Below are 15,767 nucleotides of genomic sequence, written 5' to 3'. Positions count from 1 at the left end.
CCCCAGCATGTGAAGGAGACTGTGCTGATGGTGCTGTAGATGTCTTACTGTAGGTCAGATGAGCTGCACCCTTCGGACACGCGTGTAGGTGATGCTAATAAACGCTGTCATGTTCTGTGCTCATCCGGTGAGCGGCTGGCCTTACAGTTTATTACCACTTCTCACAGGACCGGCTTGTGTCAGGCCTATTCAGCTCTGTCTTTGCTTCTTCTGCTGGAATGATTTCTTCAGGCGCTTCACATGTTTCAGCAGTTCTTTTGTACTGTTTTTGTACTTTCATCTTATTTCGATTCATGATTGGGTCCCAGATCCCACAAGCGTTTCCTGTGTTATTGCAGTATATTCTGCGATTTGTTCTTCCCACACATGCTCCAGTAAGCACCCATAGTTCATCTGGCTGGGCAGGGTTTGGAAGCGGTGGGGAGATGCTCTCAAGGGCCCCACACATCTACAATTGCATAAGCAGCTTTTCATGGGCTATTTTCAGTTGCTGCAGCACTATTCAGTGTTAGGGCTTTGCGTAGGAGCTTCGGTTTGGTCTGCTTATAATGCTTTCCTAAATGGAGACTACACAGTCATGCCAGTAACCCTCACTTTTCTTGAGTATATTTAAAAGTCACAGCTCATATGTACAGTAAAGTGAAATGTCATTCTCCTAGCTTTGACTCCACTGAGATATTTTAGAATCACTTTGACAAGTTTGACATTTCTGATGATGATTGTTTGAGAGATTTTCAAGACTGATGAGGATATCCTTTAAATCTCCTTTAAATCTGCCCACAGTATTTTCACGAAATATCTTGGTTGTTACCTGTGTCGTTGTTAGAGTAAAAAGTGAAAAAAACTCTCATCTGCAAAATATAATATTGCATGCATAAATAAAAGGTGTTAATCAGTGTCTTTTTGTATAATTACTAAACATACAATTACCTGAGATGCAAAATAAAAAAATAAGAAGTATATATCAAGTTTCCCTTCAAAGACACTCATGTGGCTTCAGAATTAGTGATATGGGAGGATGGTTGCACGGTGCACCGATAGTTCAAAAGTATCGTGATTCTTGGAAATAAAAAATTTCACAATTCCTAAATTTATTGGTATCGATACTTCAGAGAATGACCACGTTGCAGATTTGTAAGAGACGTATTTCATGTTGGTGTGTGCAACGCATGCTTCCAGTGCCTCCCTATGGATGTCTGTTTTTTCTCCTCACGCAAGCAGGAAAGAAGCTGCAGCTTTCATGTGACAAACACTACAGCGAGATGGCTGCATGAGCGAGCACAAGTGATACTGTGGCCGCCGGTAGAAAAAGACTGTAGAAAAAGATGACGCGAGGAGTGAAATGGAAGTATTTTCAAAGTTCAGAATCAAGATAAAGTTATTACTCTTACGTTTCTTATAACTGAGATAATGCTGCTAAATTTATCCTTTTTTATTTTTACATTGAATTTCGCTGCTGTAATTTATTTTTTTATATTTCATATTTTGTTCAAATGTTTAATATATCTGCTGTTCATATTGTCTCGGGAGGAGCAAATGGCAGACACAGTGAGCGTGGCCTCAGGCCTCTGAGAGGCTTTTATTAACATATAATAAAACAAGAGGGAATAAAAGTGTCCAAAGGGGGAGAATGTCCAAAACAAACAGGGAATCTGGTGTCCTTGTCGTGCTGCGGGGTCTGTGTGGGACGGGCAGTGTTCATGGAGGAAGGGTCCAGGTAGGGGTGGAGTCCGGCGGCCGCATGCGCTCCACTCTCCAGTCCAGGGGGCGCGAGGGGCAGTGACTTCTACCAGCTGCGACATCCTTCTCGTCGCCCAAGGCGCTTAACGGGGATCGACGGCCTGATCATGGCTGGATGGCCGTATAAACGGGTGGGGTTCTCGTCCGGACCGCGGGTCCAGCAGCTCACGTCTCTGCTGGCGCGGGAGTCCCTCAGCGCACCTTTCCTGGACCCATGAGGACACCAGTGTGCATGCACAGGGAAGAGACCGATCTCCCGTTGAGAGGCGTACTGGAGTTTTAAACAGTAGCGGTGGTGAATCTCCATTTCCATCAGGTGTGCCCCATCACACGCCGCCAGCCCTGTCTCGTCCAGGGCCCCTCCTCTCACACACACACTCCTGTCGGGAGCCTGGTGAAGGGCGGCGATTTAGGACGGGGTGACGATGATAATTAGGGGGAGGCAGCTGACTCGTCACAATATTTTAATTTATTAGTGTGTTATATAATTAGAATGTTGTCGAGTTTTACAAATAAAGCAGAGCAATGATATCTGAGAGTGTATTTTCCCTTTTCAGAAAAAGTATCGAAAAAGTATCGAAATCGCAATTCTTGGCTTGGTATCGGAATCAAAACAATAATTTTGGTATTGTGACAACACTATATGGGAGCACTTCAGTTTGATTCTGTCTTAAAGGGGTTATGAATTGAGAAACCAAAAATTCCCTTTATCTGTTTACATATAAGAGGTCACTGGGCAATAAAACATCCTGAAAGTTTCACTTTAGCCCCGCCCGTTAATTCTGCATCTCTGCCTGTTTACCCCCGCCCACCGATTCAACATTGTTGCCTCTTTAGCCCCGCCAACTGATTCTACATCTCTGCCTGATTAGCCCCCCCATCAATTCAACAATAATAATAATAATAATTCATTACATTTATATAGCGCTTTTTTAGGCACTCAAAGCGCTTACATAGTAAGGGGGTATCTCCTCATCCACCACCAGTGTGCAGCATCCACCTGGATGATGCGATGGCAGCCATAGTGCGCCAGAACGCCCACCACACACCAGCTTACTGGTGGAGAGGAGACGACATCGCTGTCTGTTTAGCCCCGCCCACCCATTCTACATTACTGCCTCTTCAGCCCCGCCAACTGATTCTACATTGCTGCCTGATTAGCCCAACCCACTGATTCTACATCACTGCCTGCATAGCCCCGCCCATTAATTAAACATTGCTGTTTATTTAGCCCCCTCCACCAGTTCTGCATCACTGCCTGTTTAGCCCCACCCACTGATTCTACATTACTGTTTATTAGCCCCGCCCGCCAATTCAACATCGCTGCCTGTTATACATATATAAACATATATAAGTCGCACAGGACTACAAGTCACATTTAATTAGAACCAAGAACCAAGAGAAAACATTACCGTCTACATCCGTGAGAGGGCACTCTATGTTTTCAGGGGTAGACTACAGGAGCACGGAGCAGCATAGAGCGCCCTCTCGCGGCTATAATGTTGATAAATAAGTCACACCTGACTATTAGTCGCAGGACCAGCCAAACTATGAAAAAAAGTGTGACTTATAATCCGGAAAATACAGTAGGTGAATATGAGGAAGGCTTCAGTAGACGGTGGGTGGCGCAGGGACCTTGATGGAAGCACAAGACGGGTGGTGAGTTGAGTGCGTTAGTGAGGAAAGATGAAAGGTTCCAGAGATGACAATGAAATCCGCAAAACACAAAACCGGAACAGGACCACGAGAATAATTGCCGAGCAGGATGAATCAGGAAGGACCTCAAACAACAATCTGACAAAGAAGAGACGAAAGACAGGACATTAAGTAGGCAGGTGGTAAATAGGTGGAGCTGCCGCTGACCGCTAATGATCAGCGGTAACGCCCACATCAAACAATCAGCATGACATAAGACGAGCAGGAAACAATGCATTCATGAACTGTGACAGGGAGACCTTAAGGCCCTGTTTGGTTGCCCCATCATGCTCAGAGTTTGCACCTGGTGTCATGAAAGTCTTCAGTGTGACATAATATCACACTTGTTGGACAAATATGACCTTTACATGAGAGCTATAACAGTTAATGCAAGATATTTCCATATGTCTGCAAGATAGGGATTTGTTAAAGAGGTCTAGATTTAGTCTTGAGGGCAGCACTTTAGCATGTTATTATCATTAGGAACAAATGAGTAACACAATATTAACATCCTGGAAACTACCATTAACTGACAACAATCTCAATTAAATAATAGCAGCCAGTTGAATATAGGAGTTCACTATTAGATAATAAACACCACGTTTTTTTTTTTTTCATAATGTAAAAAAATAATCAATTAATCAATTCAATACATATAATAACTAGTGCTACATTTACATTATAGTTCTATATTTGATCATTATAGTACAGATCTATTTACTAACTATAAATGAGATATTTTTAAGCAGTTCACAGGATCAAAAAAAAAAAAAAAAAGAACCATACCATAAATGCCAAACAATGGAAAATGTCCCAGGTTACGAATGTAACACTGCATCCTCTAGGGGTCGCTATGTGGAAAACCTCATCATGATCCATGTCTGAAGCATACATTGAAAAAACACCAACGAGTTTGTCGGCGACAGCCCCTGACGTCAGGGCCTAGGCTACATACCCAACTTACTTGTTAGGGCCTCACCCCGGGGTGGAGCTGAAGGCTTGGAATCAAAAAAGATTCCCTGAAAGGGATACGGCAAAGAACCTAGCATTTTATACTAAGTCTTGCCTGTCACACAGGGGCTACCACTTGCTCTTGCATAAGCTTGCTGAAGGAGCTGTCTCAACAGATCCCTCGTAGCAACACCCTGTTCAAAAAGGTATCCGAGGATATATAGGTGGAGTTGGACCCAAGATGTACGGGGCTTTACCAACTCAAGAAAAGGCACAAATTTATAAACCTCTGGCGAGGGGAGCATCACCAGAGGCAGCATAAACAAGAACATTGCCACCTCCACTTCCCACTTGATGCGTCAGCAACAAGGGATATCCAAGCAACCAGGAAGCCACTCAGGGTGACCTGGCAGGACATCCTTGAAATTCCTTGCAGTGCCGTGCCAGGCCTGATGATCAAGGAGGCTCCTGCAGAAACCTGTGACCTGGCTGCCTGATACCGGAAACATAAAGCCAGAATCAGGGCTATCATACTGGCTGGACATAATACCGACGAGTGTTTAGTCAACACTGTAATTGAGCACTGCAAAGAAATGTATTAGTACACACATAACCACCAGCAATTTCATACATATATAATTATATACAGAATGGATCGTACTGACCCACGCTGGTTCCTGTGCTGGAGCCCCACTCATGTGATGACTCCCTTTAGTACAGACCATCAGTAAAGTGGTTATTATGAACATAGATCCAACCAAAAATCATAGGTCCCGCATAGGAGACTGTCATGCAAGAAGTTCCCACCTAACCTCGGTCAGATGGAGAGCTGGTGGTTACAGGGGGATTAGGAAGGGGAGGATAAGGACAGATGTAAAAAACCCCAAAGTGAACGAGTAGATACTTAAGTATCACTCTGATTCACACAAGAATGCTGATGCCTCATCTGGATCACATCCCTTAGGTCTTTCCTTCCTCCCCGTGACCCACAATTCCTTTTACCCCTGCACACAGGTGGGGGAGGAGCGTGAGTCACGACACTAGCCTTCTGTGCCCGTCTCTGATCCTCCGATCGAGACGGACCAGGACCCCTAGGATGTTCGGGCTCAGAACTGGGCCGTCGTGGAATGAAGGATTGGAAGGCAGCTGAGCAAGCCTTTGCCTCCCTGAACTTTTCGACTACAGTCTCAACGGAGGTAGCAAAAAGTTTTGAAGGCGAAACCTGAGCATCGAGAAGAAAGCCTTTTCTTTCTTCCCAATGTCTGCCAGGTTCACCCACAGATGTCTCTCCATTATCATCATGGCAGCCATAGACCTGCCCATGGCAGAGGTGGCCTGCTTGGTAGCATGGAGAGAGGGGTAGTGCGACTCAACTCAGCTACTTGATCAGGAGAAAGGCCCTCGCCTTTATCCAGGTTTTTTAGCAGATCAGCCTGATATGCTTGAAGCACTGCCATGTGCAATGAAGCCTCAGTCTGACCTGCTGCTGTGCATGCCTTGACTTTTAAGTGAGATGTATCTTGAAGGGGTTTAGATGGCAAGGGGGGAGATTAAGAGAAGATGTCTCCCCCACAGAAAGATAGTTCTTCTACAGGGGTCATCCTCTCATAGCCGCTTTCGCTCATCTCCTCAATATTGGTATAACTTTTATGCTGAAGAATGCGAGAAGAAATTGACCTCTTCCATTCCTTTTCGATCTCTGCATGGAACTCAGGCAGAAATAGAAGGCTCACCTGAGCTGGAGGGCTATGATGAGAAAGATAACGCTCGTCGAGGTGACCCCACAGCGTCACCTTGCTGGCGCGCTTCCATGGCAAGTCCAACTTTGCCGTGGCACGATCCGTAACCTCCAACAGCTCTACATACGCAGGGCAGGAGAATTGAGAAGGCTCAGCCTCAGCTTCTTCGCCATCCTGAGGCAAGAGTTGTAGGTGAGGGGGAGTGAATGAACAGCGCTAGCTTCCACCCTCAATACCCATGGCTGAAGTTCCCTTGAGCAAGAGACTGAATCCCCAGTTGCTCCCCGGGCGCTGGATATATGTAGCTGCCTTCTGCTCCGGGTGTGTTCATGGTTTGATCACTTCTCAGTGCTGTGTGTGTGCTTGGATGGGTTAAATCCAGAGCACCCAATCCGAGTATGGGTTACCATACTTGGCAAATGTCACAAAAAAAAGAGAGAAAAACAAGAGCGGAGCTTTTTCATTGAAAAACACTTGCAATGCATGCAGATTGCCCCTCAAAGACATTTAATGCGTGCTCTTCACCCAAACAAATGATGCAAAGATTCTGTGTGTCATCGGGTGTCAAATATCTTTGACACAGATGCACGCACTGTCTAAACACTTTTCTAGTCGCCATGATAGACAGGGAAAGATCGATCTTACCAGTTCTTTCAGATGCACGTTTCAAATAGAATAGTCAGTGAAGACGAAGAAGAGAGAGTCAGGGGCTGTCACCGGCAAACACACTTTTGTTTTTTCAATGTATGCTTCAGACATGGGTCACGACTAGGTGTTCCCCACAGCGACCGCTAGAGGACGCAGTTCGAAGTTCCCTTGAAAGGGAACTATGCAGTGATTTATTTATTTAGAACAGTATGAGTTCTACCTCAGTTTTATTTTAAATATCTCAAACTACTATGAATGGTTGGAAGATTCTCTGCTTTAGGATTAGGATTTCATTAGCTATTGTAAGAATGAATGACTCCAGTGTTACTACATCCTTCTGAAGGAATCACTTTTGATCCAGAGCAGTATTCTGAAGTGAAGATCATGGTAAGCTAGTAATGACTCAGGTATTGCCATCTTAGCTTCAGAAGGATATAGCAGAGAGAGAGAGAGAGAGAGAGAGAGCCTGTGAAGGGCAGCAGAAGGGTGCAGAGTGGGTGAGAGACGCTCCCCCCAAGGCAAAGCGGAGAAAAGCAACACAACTTCTGAGAAACTGTGGATCTTCACCAGCACTGCTTTGTTTTCATGTCCGCCTCACTAACTCCACACTACAATAACTGGATTAGTGCGGTGATGTGACTCTCGATTGGCCTCATTTCCACACACTTCTGTTCTGTACTGAAATCCATGTAAAAAAAAAAATTATGCATAAAGTGTTTAATGGATCATGTGAAGGGCAATAACTTCATAATGAGAAGTCATCCACTTAATATACATTAAGAAAATGTGTCCTGTATGTTATTATTAGCAGTTGCTTTAATGTTGGATTCATGAAGCTGTTTATTTGTACAGCAATATAAATCAATTAATCTCACTACTGGTAGGTGTTTTCATGATGTCTGTGTCACGGAAAGCGTGGAAATGTAAAGTTGGTCCGAGTGGAAGAGTTATACTGAAGGAGAAGTGATGAAAGTGTGAAGGGACACGATGTCCTCGCGTGCGGAGGGAAAGTGATGGGTCCAGATGCGCTGGGTCAGGTGTCAGGATGGATCTGGACCCTGAGGACAGCTGGGGCTCGTTTGAGAATGAGAGACACAGATCCACTGTCACTGCTGGGACATCTTTTCTAGATCCTCCATGCACTTCCTGCAGACCTGAAGCACAGATCAATAGTTAGTCTTGTGTATGAATATAACTACTATCAGTAGAGAGAAAATGTTTTTCTCTCTTTTTCAAACTGCAGGCAAAGACTTATAGATCTTTAAACTCTCTTTTAAGCTCTGCCTGAGGACGACTGATTAACATTTTCCTGTAGTTAAGCAGCATTAAATGTCGGCACATTACCAAAGCAAACACTAACACCTCTTCAAACTGGGTTTGCTTTCGCTTCGAGTGGAATCCATCTTCCTTCTCACTCTTTGTTTAGTATGAACTATTTAAACAGAAAGTACAGTGAGATGCAGTCTGCACATGAATGATCTATTCACACTGAAAGTAACAAATATGCATGAAGTGGAAAAAGAAATGCAAATTCAGTGCAACACGAGCTATAAGAAGAGATTTGTACGGCGAAGCAAACTCAACACTCACTTCAGCAAATCCAAACCAAACCAGCAAAACTCAAATAAGCAGCAAAGCATTGGTAAATAAATTAAGATTAAGCCCATGAAGTGTATTTTATAATGTAATTAATGATTTCATAATCAGTCTTTGAATATAGAACATTAGAATATTAACATTGAATCATCGTGTGAGTAAAAGGTGCTGTTGCTGCAGAATCTGCCTCTGTTTTCTCCCTTTATAGATAATTACACTTTATAATGTATTTTTAATTTTAAAAAATACATTATAAATGTAATCCAAACATGTTCAATTTGCCGGTTGAAATACATTCTGATGTTTATTCATGTTCATTTGACGCTTCGAGTAAATATGAAGAGATGATTGGTTCACATGCCACTTTAACTGAGTCAATACAGTAATCTGTCTTTAAAGAGCCACAATACGGTATTTATTAGTGATCTGCTGAAAGCTGAGAGTCCTGAGACCTTGTTTTATATCTGAAGTAACCTCCTGAATGTTCTCCTTCGTTGGGCTACTGTTTGAGACTACCATTCCATGACAACTGGCGGTTTATTATTACTGCTTAGGCACATATTAATGCATTATTCTGCATGATCTTATTCTATATCCCTTAACCAATGCCAACACACCTACACTTAACAACTACCTTGTTAACTATTAATAAGCAGCAGATTAGGAGTTTACTGAGGGAAAAACTCTTAGTCAATAGTGAGTATGTGATCCCTGTCATGAAGTGTTGCTGGATATGGATTTTGGGCGCAGTGTATTTAATGCTATGATGTAATCAGGTTAAATGGTGTACTTATCAAACACCTCGGACAGGACACGCAATTGATTCTGACTCTGAAAATACTTAACGAAGGATTTCTCTTTAGTGTGCTTTAGTACTGTTGCTTGTCTGTTAGTGTCTCAAAGAGTGCTGTGCTCATAGAGACTCTGCTCGTACCCGTCCGTCGCTCTCGTGTCACCCCTGAGGTCAGGTTAGCTGCTTTATATCTAGACCAAGACATTCAGTTAGACTGGTTTTACCTACAGCTGGAACAGGAGAAAAGATGGCAGCTTGCTGCTGAGATCTGGGCTAAATATTTATTCTACCCAGCAGAGCCAGTTACTCTCCAACAATCACGAGGACTTAATTCTCCCAACCCTGTTTATTTGTTCATAAATGGAGCTTTTAAAAAGTATTTTAGCCATGAAACATTCAGAGACAGCAAACGAAATAGTGCAGTGGATTCTGCATCATTGTTATTAATTACATTGCTCCAGAGACACTGTACGAATGCAGAGAGAGGAGAAGAAACTGGAGACATCAGGTTCATCATCATCTTTAAGCATTATTGACAGTTGTCTGATAACACTACATACTTTCTTATACAATGAGTAGTTTTGTTCATCGAATCTTTGAAGAATGTAATGTGTTTCTGTTTCATTTTGCATTAGACTCTTTCACACACACACACACACACTTCTGCACGTCTGAGAGCACTCATTTCTTCAGTCAGAGGAGTGTGTGAGCTCCATCAGCTCTGGATATCTGCATCACTGACAGAACGCCTCTGTGTTTGTCAGCAAACAGCAAGTAAACACTTTAGGATAGGGACTAATTCTCACTATTAACTTACTGTGTATTAATAACATATTTGGCTGTTTATTAGTGTTTATAAAGCACATAGTCTGCATGAGCATATTCAACTTCCCTAATCCTGCCCAGTACATAAACTTAACAGCTACCTCACTAACTATTAATAAGCAGCGAGTAAGCAGTTTGTTAAGGCAAAAGTTGTATTTAATGGTTTGTTAACAGATAGAATCAACAACAGCACAGAAGCTAGTCCCATGTGTTTTAACTGTTGTTACACTCAGATGTACATCACAGAACAGAAGAAGTCTTGGAGACTTCACATTCACAGTACGGACCCTGTTTAGTAGCTGTGTTAGCTGCACACGGACACATGCTGAGAGAATCACACTAGAGAAGGTAGAGATGGACACTGAGGCCTAAACTGACAAGGAACAATTATAAACTTTACCTGTATGATGTAAATAAGATGGAAAATTGCTTTGGGAAAAAGTATCTGTGTGAATGTCTTTTAAATGGCCAGACAGCAAAGATGAAGCAGTTTTGAGATGAATGTTTCATTCAGTGCAGTATTGCTAATGTGTGTTTATTGTTTGCAGCTCTTCTTACGACCAGACCACCGAAAGTGCTGTTCCCATCAGAGAGACAGGCCAGTGTCATAGACGTCCAGCTCGGTGAGTCCCACGCTCACACACACACACACACACACACACACACACACAACACGTGCCCTTGTCTTTCATAGAAGTGTTCTGCTGCAGTCGTGCGTGATGAACTTGGCAGAATAAAAATGCTAACATGCTCATGTCCTGGAGTGAAAGAGTGCATGAAATCAACATGAGGGTTTTGAAGCATGTCGTCCATCTCTGGCAGCTTTATGCTAGTGTGCTCCTGAACTTATAGCAGATATATGTGTTTAAGGAAGGAATAATTGTCTCCGGGCATTGAATTATTAGAAAAATAATGCAAACCCGAGGTGGTGTGCAATATTTTTCTAATTATTCAATGGCCTGGAGTAAATTATTCCACTTATACCACGGGTCCCAAACCTCAAGACATCGATCAGAAGATATATTTAAAGGGATTCATCCAGTTTTTGTACTTAAAATGCTATTGTGAGTAGGATTTCTTCTGCATCTCATCCAGTGCCTCTTTTGCTAGTTCCATAACTTAATTTTAGAGCTGGCATTGGAGCCTTGGGCCGTTGATTATAATGAAGTTATTAATAAAGTTATTAGAAAAAGAGCGAAAGAGACACACAGAGAGAGGGAAAGGAAGAGAGAGAGAGAGAGAGAGAGAGAGAGAGAGAGAGAGAGAGCTTGTGTGAATTGGTCTAACGTCTCTAAACAGTGCTATTATTACATCGCTAGTGAGAAATGTCATGTGTAGTCTTTAAGATGCTACACTATATACACTAACTGACACTTTCTGTGCAAACTGTGTGACCGTTATCACAGTAAACTATGAGAAGTGATATGAACTGTAACGCGGTCAGGAGAGATGCCTGGAACTACTATCTCCATGTGTTTCACAGAAAATAATTGCACACCTCAGAATGTTCATCAGCCAATCAGATTCAAGCTTTCAACGGCCTCGTAGTGTAATAAACCAATAATCTGACATCCTGCTATTAGCACACAGGCTCTTCATCAGAAGTCTGATGTCAGCCGTAATCAAATAAACCACAGTTTTCTCCTCTGATTCAGTCAGGAGCTGGTGAAGGAGGGATGAAAGCGTCTTCACTGCTTTCAAGACATCATTTCTGGGGTGGTTTTACCATCCTACCCTCTGATGGAAATATATACCGTATATATAGAGAGCCACGACTGTGAGAAAGGGGTGAATGTGCTGTACTTGGGTCAGCAGCATGTAAACATCTGTCATTAACACCCAGCTGCTGCTGCTGGTTTACTTGCCCTACATGTTGAGCAGTGCTTAGCAAATGGACAATTAGGAGAGGACGCTGCGAATGTGGGAATGTAATTATGGAACTGGAAATAGTCTCTGGTGCTGTAAAATGCATTTTATTAATATTAATGATTGAAAGTAATATTTTCCATGTTCCGGTGAGATCTCTGCTGGGCCAACAGAAGCAGCAAACCAAGCAGTTTGGAAGGAAAGAAAATATTGCCAACATTACATTTGCATTCATCTGATAAATAGCTCTTGAATGAGTTTCAGTTAATGTTTAATGAACCCATCTCTTTGAACTCATTCACGTCAGAGTTGTATCAGTAACAAGCTACTAGCGCAGCAGAACCCAATATTTCTTGCCTTTTTTCCCTCAGTTGTGCAAAACACAACAAAATGCAGACACACACTGAAACAGTGTAAGCTTCCCATGTAAAAGAGCTATATCTGATAAACAATGGCTAAATATTCACAAGTTTTCAGCTCCAGATCACAGTGAGCTGTCTAGATGGTGTTTTAAGGCATTATGGGCCAGATTTACACACAACGCAACGCTCTTTGGCAGTAAATACTACTGTCAGGATTAACTAATGATTTATTTGCCCTGTTGAATAAATATGACCCGTGAGTCCAGCACTGTGCTGCTTTATAATAGATCTGAGGCAGACTACATACTACCAGAAACTTTGGGAGTATATCTCAATTTATTCTACTAAACCCAGCCTAACAGTCTACTCTGAGAGTTAGTAAACATGTAGCTGCAAATGACTGAGAATTAGCTGACATGTAGTTGTAAAGTTACTTAGAGAGCAGAATGTCTAAAGTGGACTATCAAATAAAAGTGTGCGGTTTAACACTAACTGCTGATTGGAGCTCTGCAGCGTGTTACTGTACTCCTCTAACACAATTAGTCCAGCACATTTATAACACACACACACACATCTCTGTTCCTGTCAAACTCCCCCTCTTTCTTTTCAAAGTGTTTACTCCTGTCTGGATGCGTTTGTGACGCTCCTCGTCCGACCTCGGGCTGTTGTCAGGAGCAAAATAGCTGGAGATTTTCTCATATTTAATCTGTCAGCTCCCGCTAAATTATAAGGCATTACTACACGCGCTGACAGCTCAGGAAATGGACTTTGAGTCCTTGAAATGTCAACTATTTCTCAGTTAGTGAACTGATGCCAGACAATCTTTTAGCTCTAGAGATCTGCAGGCGCTCCACAAGAAGTCCATTTGCTGGCGGTGCAATTAAAGCATCGGTCAGAAGTGTCTGTTACACAATGAAATTATATGTACATATTCTGTCCTAGTGACATTTACAGGAGTAGGGAAGCATCTGCTTCAAAGACCAAGAGCACGCAAGAGATGACCTGAGTTTCTGTAGAGAAGACCTGGAGTAATGACTGCAGCTGATGAACTGTAACCAATCATTCTGCCAATCTGATCGCTGTTTGATCCGACTGCCACGTCAAAGATTTGACCCAAAATCAGATGAAAAAGAAAAGTGCATAGTAAAACTAGTCACGTGTGGCCTGTTGATTGCTGTAAGTCAGTTCAGGAGGTCCAGGCCTGTTCTTTGAGCAGTGTCTCTCTCCTCTCACATTCTGCCACCTGCTCATGACAGTGATGCTCACCTCGGGTCACAGCAGCCGTCCAGAGCCCCACATCACCTGTCCTCACAGCACAGATGGACTGACCGACTCCATACACCTGACCACATGCTCACAACTTCTGAGAGCCTGGAGGTGAACTTTGCCATTTCCAAACCAAACCAAATAACACAAAGCAATTGTTGGCTTTTCCGTGGATAATGTAAGTGCTGAACGCAGCGGCACGATGCTGGAGTGTTTCTGGTGCTGTCAGGGTATTGCTTAAGTGTTCAGAGGCTGTGTGTGTGTGTGTGTGTGTGTGTGAGCGTGCATCTACTTAATCATATTTTCCATCGCTATGGAATATCCCCGTTTAGATAGCTAAGTAAATGTGTTTTGTTGCTGCTGTAGGTTGTTCTGGTTGTTTGCTAGGGTGTTGATTCTGCTCTGCTCTTTACTTGCAGTCCCTCCTAGATATGATTCCAGATATGATTCGTGCCAGCATGTGCACAGAATTAAAGGAGTATTTCACCTAAACATGAGAATGCACTCACTCTCAGTCCATCATCCAAGATTAGGATGAGCTTGTTTCTTCCTCAGGTTTGTAGAAATGTAGCATTGCATCAGTGTCTCATCAAAGGATGCTCAGCAGTGAATGGGTGCCGTCAGAATGAGAGTCCAAACAGCTGATAAAATATCACAATAATCCACAGCACTCCAGTCCATCAGTTAACATCTGGAGAAGACAAAAGATTAAACAAATCCAGCATTAAGACATTTTTTAACTGTTACTTTCAGCTAAAATATGAGTTTATAATCAAAAATAAGACTGGACTCTCATTCTGACAGCATCCATTAATTGATGAAACTGATGAAATGCCACATTTCTCCAAATCTGATGAAGAACCAAACTCACGGTGGTCTTGGATGACCTGTGGATGTCACCGAACACTCTGGGACTACATATAATTTCCAAGTGTAGCTTTAATTAGTAATCCAGACAAAGATCCAAAAACAGGGCAAAAGAAAAAAAGCACAAGAACAAGGTCACCCAGAAGATAACACCAGCAAAAAACACACACAGAAGACAGAGTGACAAAAACACAGTGCAATGCTCAGTGAACATGGTATATATCAGGATAAGCTAAAAATGACAAACAGCTGAAGGCAGTGAAGCATGATAATCTGTGCAAGGGTGAAGGGAACTGAAGATCCTGGGAAGAGTGCCCTCCGCTGGCTGTCATAGGCAGACCAGCTGATGACTTTCATTGTTGGATGAAGTATTCCTTTAAACACATATCCCTCAAACAATTCAATACAAATATTTGATTGACCCCTTGGGTTTCCTTTGGCAGTGGAGGTGCTAGACGGATGCCCCCTGGGAGAGGGGGCAAAATAAAATTTTAAAAGCAAGTTTCTCAAGCACTGCTCCTGTTTGCCATCAGTCAGACACTTATGTCAAACAGATACACTCACTTCAAACTGACACCATTCAAACAAACATGCACTTCACTTATTATTGAATAAAGTGAGACAATGCACATTGTGTTTGTTCATATTTGTGGTTAATGTTGTTGTTCTTGTGCACTCAGACCCATAATGTTACAAACGGAGACATAATAAAGTGATAAAGTGTATGAGATGAGCTCAGAGAAAATTTTCAAATCAATAACATTAACAACTTTTTCAGAACTGGACTATAGTCTGACATGTTCTTAAGAACCACACTGTGTCAGATCAAATACCACACTATTCACTGCTATTAATTCTGTCTCTTTGTTTTCAGTAGATCAGTTTATCTTAAAGCATAAAAGGCCTCTGTAGATCTGGAGACGTTCTGACCTTCACACAAACATTGAAAATGAATAACATAGTCATACACCTTAAAAAAAGCTATTAGTGTGGTCACACATCAGAATGCATTAAATCCAATTAGATCCAGCTTTATTGAGAATAGTCAGACAATACAGGGTCAGATACCGGCAAAGCAGAACAATGGAGACAAGGCTTGGACAGAACCTTAACCAGGCGACAGATCAGGGCAGGCAGCAGACAGAGAAGGCAATCCGAGTTGGGGCAGGCAGATAACAATAAGGGAATCAAGAAACAGTCCAAGGTTAATACACTAGAAAACAAACACAGGTAATAATGCTCAGAAAAGACAGCCGGGGCAAATCAAGACTTCGCAGTGACTGAGCGTTTAATGACTGCTTATGTGTATGTGGGCATGTAAATGAGGTGCAGGTGTGGAGAGTGATGAGGTGTGATTGTAGTCAGGTGTGGTGTGAGTGATCAGTCCCAGGTATGAGGGATGATGGGTAATGGAGTCCA

The 15,767-nt window shown here is 42.6% G+C and overlaps 1 protein-coding gene across 1 annotated transcript in view; it reads left to right on the top strand.

Annotated features, from left to right (window-relative positions):
* LOC113113511 (X-linked interleukin-1 receptor accessory protein-like 2) overlaps positions 1–15,767 on the top strand; it is a 201,463-nt gene that overhangs the window by 160,476 nt on the left and 25,220 nt on the right. Inside the window, exon 6 of the mRNA XM_026279735.1 lies at positions 10,536–10,610. Within this exon, the coding sequence (XP_026135520.1) occupies positions 10,536–10,610 (75 nt within the window). The remainder of the gene's footprint in view (positions 1–10,535; positions 10,611–15,767) is intronic.

Source organism: Carassius auratus, chromosome 14 (genome assembly GCF_003368295.1).
Source record: "Carassius auratus strain Wakin chromosome 14, ASM336829v1, whole genome shotgun sequence".
NCBI classification, from domain to species: domain Eukaryota; kingdom Metazoa; phylum Chordata; class Actinopteri; order Cypriniformes; family Cyprinidae; genus Carassius; species Carassius auratus.
The sequence above is the reverse complement of the archived record's forward strand: the minus strand, read 5'-3'. Positions and strand labels throughout refer to the sequence as shown.